Source organism: Rhincodon typus, unplaced genomic scaffold (genome assembly GCF_021869965.1).
Source record: "Rhincodon typus isolate 14 unplaced genomic scaffold, sRhiTyp1.1 hic_rhity00014443, whole genome shotgun sequence".
Taxonomy (NCBI): domain Eukaryota; kingdom Metazoa; phylum Chordata; class Chondrichthyes; order Orectolobiformes; family Rhincodontidae; genus Rhincodon; species Rhincodon typus.
Window position 1 is genome coordinate 1 of NW_025980081.1, and position 5,824 is coordinate 5,824.

Consider the following 5,824-nt stretch of genomic DNA (forward strand, 5'->3'; position numbering starts at 1 on the left):
GTAACAGACACGAGGCAGAGTAGGAAGAAATGGGTCATTCTCATGTTGGCAGGTTGTGATTAGTGGGGTACTGCAAGGGTCAGTACTTGGGGCCTAGCTGTTCACAATGTTTAGCGATGGTTAGGGACTGGAGATCGAAAGTCATGTTGCCAATTTTTGCGGATTTACAAAGCTCATTGGGAATGTGTGCTGTGCTGAAGGTATCAAGTGCTTTCAGGAGGATTTGGGTCAAGCTTAATGAATGGACAAGAAACACGGCAGATGGAATATGATGGGGGAGAAATGACGGGTTGTCCAATTTGGAAGGAGCTGCAGATGTGCAGAGTACATCTCAAATGATGAGGTTGGAAAGCACTGAGGTACAGAGGGACCTAGGAGCCTGAGTCGATGAATCACTGAAGGCTCACGTGTACGTATTAGGAAGGCTTTATCCCAAGGGTTTGAATACAAGAGTCGTGAAGTCTTGCTTCAATTGTCTGGGAGCTTGGTTAGACCACACCTGGAGTGCCGTCTGCAGTCTTGGTTTCCTTATCTGGAAAAGATGATATTCTTGTGAGGGGGGTGGGGCGTGGAATAGACCGCAGAAGCTGGCTTGGTCTCCTTGTAGAGCACAGAAAATTGGGCAGCGGTTTGGGGGGGGTCGGGCGGCGCTGCTTCCGGTGGCCTGAAGGATGTGAACACGGAATGGAAATAGGCCAGCCTGCCCCACCCTTCAGTATTCTGCTTGGAGCACCTTCAATAGATCACTCCCTTAAACTCCACGCTTCAGGTAAAGAAGCCTCCCTCACGCTCTCACTGTGGTCCGCCACTTGAGGTAACATCCGATATGAGCTCTCCCCCACCACTCCACGGCTTCAGGTAATGCCCCCCCCGCGCCTTCTTTGCTTGTTCCAAGCTTCCTGTTAGCTGCGAGAGCGACGTCGATGTCAACAGCTGGTGGTGAGGCCTCCTTGACCTGCAGTAAAGTGGGCACAGCCCATTATAAACCAGCGGAGCGAGTTCCTGTTTACAGGCCAGGGAAGACAGAGCTGTCACCTCCCTCCACCTGTCCTGGTGCACAGGGTACATGTGTAATAGCAGCAGTGGCTCTCCAAACACACATGCCCTTTCCCGCCCAGTAATGCATCCTCTTCTGAACAGGATCTACACTGTCTGTAAAGTTCACGCACAGCCTGAACTTCCCCTCCATTTTTTTCTGTGCAGGCATAGAGCTGTGCAGCATGGAAACAGACCCTTCAGTCCATCTCGTCCATGCCATCCAGATATCCTAAACTAATCCAGTCCCATTTGTCAGCATTTGGCCCATATCCCTCTAAACCCTTCCTATCCATGTCCCCATCCAGGTTTAAATGTTGTAATTGTACCAGCCCCCACCACTTTCTCTGGCAGCTCGTTCCATACATGCACCACCCTCTGCGTGAAAAAGTTGCCCCTCAGGTCCCTTTTAAACCTTTCCCCTCTCACCTTAAGTCTGTGCCCCTCTAGTTTTGCACTCCCCCACCCCTGGGGGAAAAGACCTTGGCTATTCACCCTATCCATGCCCTTCATGATTTTATAAACCTCTATAAGGTTACCTCTGGTGCAGGGTAAACAGCCCCCAGCCAGTTCAGCCTCTCCCTGTAGCTCAAACCCTCCAACATCCTTGTAAATCTTTTCTGAACCCTTTCAAGTTTCACACCATCCTTCCTATAGCAGGGAGACCAGAACTGAATGCAGTATTCCAAAAGTGGCCCTAACCAATGTCCTGTACAGCCGCAACATGACCCTCCCAGCTCCTGTACTCAACGCACTGACCAACAAAGGCAAGCGTACCAAACACCACCTTCACTGCCCTGTCTATCTACGACTCCACTTTCAAGGAACTATGTACCTGTACCTCAAGGTCTCTTTTGTTCAGCAAAACTCTGAAGGACTTTACCATTAAGTGTGTACATCCTGCCCTGATTTGCCTTTCCAAAACGCAACACCTCACGTTTATCTAAATTAAATTCCATCTGCCATTCCTCAGCCCATTGGCCCACAGTCTGCACCCAAGCCCCTTTCTCACACCCACCTCCCTTTACCCAATTCAAACCATTCCCTCCTCTCGTTTTGCTCCCCCCCCCCCCTCTCTCTTGGGCCCCCAGCACTTCTCCCCACCCCCCCCCCCCCCACCCAAATGTTTTTCCCAACCCCTTTGCTGTTCTTCACCCATTCAACACTCTGTAGTCGTTATGATCTCCTGGAATGGAAATGGAACAGGTTGGAGGGGATTAAACAATCTCTAGTTCCTGACAGGGGAACGAGAAAGGGTGGCTGAGACTTCCGTAACTGGGCTCATCACCCAGGGCCCTGAACTGTCACAATTCAGAGAAATTCCCACACCCAGTTTAATGAATTAATGACAGAGTGTGCAGGATTGTAGTTTGAAACCCACTGGGTTCTCTGAAGTCCTTTAGGGGAGTAATTCTCCCCTTGCCTGGGTCTGGTCTGGCCTACATGTGACTCCAGGCCCACAGCAGTGTGGCATTGGTGGTAGTGTCACTGGAGTAGAATCCCGAGGCTCCCAGGCCAGTGCTGTCGGGAAATGGGTCCAGCCCCATGGTAGCAGCAAGAACGCTTCAAGTCGAACGAATAACTCTCCATTGGAGAGGTTGTCCTGACCAGCATCCGATCCTGGATTAAAAACCCATCGGGTTCACTGATGAAGGAAACTGGCCATAACTTACCCATGCTGGCCTCCGTGTGATTCCATACCCACGGTGCTAGACTGATTCCTGGGAATGGCGAGGACTGACATAAGGAGAGAGACCGGATCAGTCAGGACTGTATTCACTGGGAGCTTAGAAGAAACCTATAAAACTCTAACGGGACTAGAGCAGGGTAAATGTGGGAAGGATGTTCCCCGATGACCTGGGGGAGGGAGTCCAGGAACAGGGGGTCTCGGTGTAAGGTGGGACTGAGATGGGGAGAAATGTCTTCACCCAGAGCGCGGGTGAGAATCTCTGTCACAGAAAGTGGTCGGGACCAGAAATGTTTTCGGGAAGGGAGTTCGATAGAGTTCTCGGGCTGAAGGGGTTGAAGGATATGGGGAGAAACTGTTGAGGTGAGCAATCAGTCCTGATCCTATTGAAGAGAGGAGTAGGGCTGAATGCCCTGTTGCTGCTTCTGTTTATTGTGAACCGCTGTGTGTTTGCGTTTGCAAGACTGTGTGGGTGTGCGTGTGTGTGTGGGTGTGGGTGTGCCCCCCCCAACTTCCACGACCTGCTGAATGACAGGCCTCCCTCTGCCCCCCCCACAGGCATCATCGTCATGGCGCTGCTGGGCATGTTCAACGTCCACCGGCACGGGGCCATCAACTCGGCCGCCATTCTGCTCTACGCCCTGACCTGCTGCATCTCGGGCTACATCTCCAGCAACTTCTACCGCAAGATCGGGGGCGAGCGCTGGGTGTGGAACATCGTCCTCACCACCAGCCTCTTCTCGGGTAAGCGCTGGGGAACTTGGGGGAGGGGGAGAGAGACAGGCCCCGAGGGGGCTGGGGGGCAGAGGTGGCGGTCGATGGTGTGTGAGAGAGAGGGAGCGCTCAGCTAACAGAGAAGCAATTAAACTCAGAGGGGCGCACAGAATTTGGGGGAGTTTGTGGGGCTGGAGTGGGTCGTGGATGTGCGGGAACCACGACACAGGGATTTGAAAACCGGGCAGTGGGCAGAGGTGGTGCCTGAATAGGCTGGCACTTATTTCCCTGGAGTGTCGGAGGATGAGGGGTGACCTTATAAAATCATGAGGAGCATGGATAGGGTGAAAAGTCAAGGTCTTTTCCCCCCAGGGTACGGGAGTCCAAAACTAGAGGGGCGTAGGTTTAAGGTGAGAGGGGTAATATTTAAAAGGGATCTGAGGGGTAACTTTTTCACGCAGAGGGTGGTGCACGTATGGAACGAGCTGCCAGAGGAGGTGGGTACAGTTACAACAGTTAAAAGGCGCTTTGGCATGGACAGGAAGGGTTTAGAGGGATATGGGCCAAACGCAGGCAAATGGGGCTAGTTCAAGTGGGAATGCGTGGTTGGCGTGGGTGCGTTGGGCTGAAGGGTGTGTGATGCTGGTGTGGGGGAACGTGGTGGTGACGGAGGATTGTGGAGCATGTTGCAGTAAGGTGAGGCCCGAGGGTGTGAGTGAGCTGACCAAGGCAGTGTGGGGTGTCAGGGGAGTGCGGAGCTGAGCCTAAGATCTGGTCCATTTCACCCACTCCCCTCACACACCTCCCCAGCCCCGTTCTTCCTGACCTGGAGCGTGATCAACACGGTGCACTGGGCCAACGGCTCGACCCACGCCCTGCCGGTCACCACCATCTTGCTGCTGCTCACCGTCTGGCTCCTGGTCGGCTTCCCGCTCACCGTCATCGGCGGCATCTTTGGCAAGAACAGCGCCCCCGGCTTCGACGCCCCGTGCCGCACCAAGAACATCGCCCGGGAGATCCCGCCGCAGCCCTGGTACAAGAGCGTGCTCGTCCACATGACCATCGGCGGATTCCTGCCCTTCAGGTGGGTGGCTGGGCCTTCGGGAAGTCCTCTGGGCCGTGGCGCCCCCGGTGGCGGGAGGGCCGGACTGTAGTGAGGTGCGATTCTCGGCCTGGGGCAACCCCTGGTGCTGTCACCGGCCTAGGTGCCTGGTGGCCCCAGGGCTAAGGGAGGGAGAGAGAGAGAGACATGGGTTCAAATCCTACCGGTGGGACGCAAATACATCTGGGGTTGGAAACTGGCCGCCCTCCTGGTGACCATTGAAAACTGCCATCCATTGTGATTTTATTTTTTTAAAAAAACCCCTCCGTCAGGTTGGGTAATGTGCTTTACGAAAGGAAATCTGCCCTCTATCTATTAGAGCTTTGTTAAACAGGAGTAGGCCATCTGTCCCCCTCGAGCCTGCCCTGCCATTCAATAAGATCGTGGCTGATCTTTCTGGTGGACTCAGCTTACCCCCACCCACGCACCATAACCGTTAATTCCTGTACTGCTCAATAATCTATCCTTGCCTTAAAAACACTCAACGAGGCAGCCTCAACCAGGCAGGGAATTCCACAGATTCCCAACCCTCTGGGTGAAGAAGTTCCTCCTGAACGCAGCCCTAAACCTGCTTTCACGCCCCCCCCGCCCTTATTTTGAGGCTATGCCCCCTCGTTCTACAGTAGGAACAACCTCCCTGCTTCTCTCTTATCTAGTCCCTTCATCATTTTATATCTTTCTATAAGATCTCCCCCATTGTTCTTCTAAATTCCAATGAGCCTGGGTCTCCGCGTGATTCCAGACCCCACAGCGATACGGCCAACTGTTACCTCCACAACCTCCCGAAAGGGGTGATCACTGAGGACAATGAACGCTAGGCTTGGCAGGAAAACCCTCTAATCCTTGTAAAGGTACATATTATTTCTGGAAATTATCTGTAGGAAGTGCTGCTGAAGGTTTTGTGCTCGGAGACCCCATGAGCAATGACTTTTTCAGTTAGGAGCATGAATATGGAGTCTTGGGATTTTGAGGCCCCCCAACACACTCACTCTCTCTCTCTCTCTCTCTCGCACGCACACACACGGGTGGCTCGGTGGTTAGCGCTGGTGCATCACGGCGCCAGGGACCTGGGTCCGATTCCACCCTTGGGCTACTCTCTGTCTGGGGTTTGCACATTCTCCCCCAACTGTGTCTGCATGGGTTTCCTCAAGGCGCTCCGGTCTCCCTCCTCAGTCCAAAGAGGTGCAGGTTAGGGTGGATCGGCTGTGCTAAATTGTCCCATAGTGCCCAGGGATGTGCGGGTTAGCCGTGGGAAATTACCCATAGTGCCCAGGGATGTGCGGGTT

At 53.6% G+C, this 5,824-nt stretch overlaps 1 protein-coding gene across 1 annotated transcript; it reads left to right on the plus strand.

The window, feature by feature from the left end:
* Positions 1-3,268: 3,268 nt before the first annotated feature.
* Positions 3,269-5,566, plus strand: LOC125482664 (transmembrane 9 superfamily member 1-like). Its single transcript, XM_048594779.1, has 2 exons — positions 3,269-3,466; positions 4,247-5,566. The coding sequence occupies exons 1-2, from the start codon at positions 3,292-3,294 to the stop codon at positions 4,588-4,590; spliced, it is 519 nt and encodes a 172-aa protein (XP_048450736.1). The 5' UTR covers positions 3,269-3,291; the 3' UTR covers positions 4,591-5,566.
* The last annotated feature ends 258 nt before the right edge of the window (positions 5,567-5,824 follow it).

Excerpts from the sequence above, each read along its gene's own strand:
- LOC125482664 (XM_048594779.1), top strand. The coding sequence starts at position 3,292 with ATGGCGCTGCTGGGCATGTTCAACGTCCACCGGCACGGGGCCATCAAC. Across the intron at positions 3,467-4,246 it reads CACCACCAGCCTCTTCTCGG|CCCCGTTCTTCCTGACCTGG; the intron begins GTAAGCGCTGGG and ends ACACCTCCCCAG.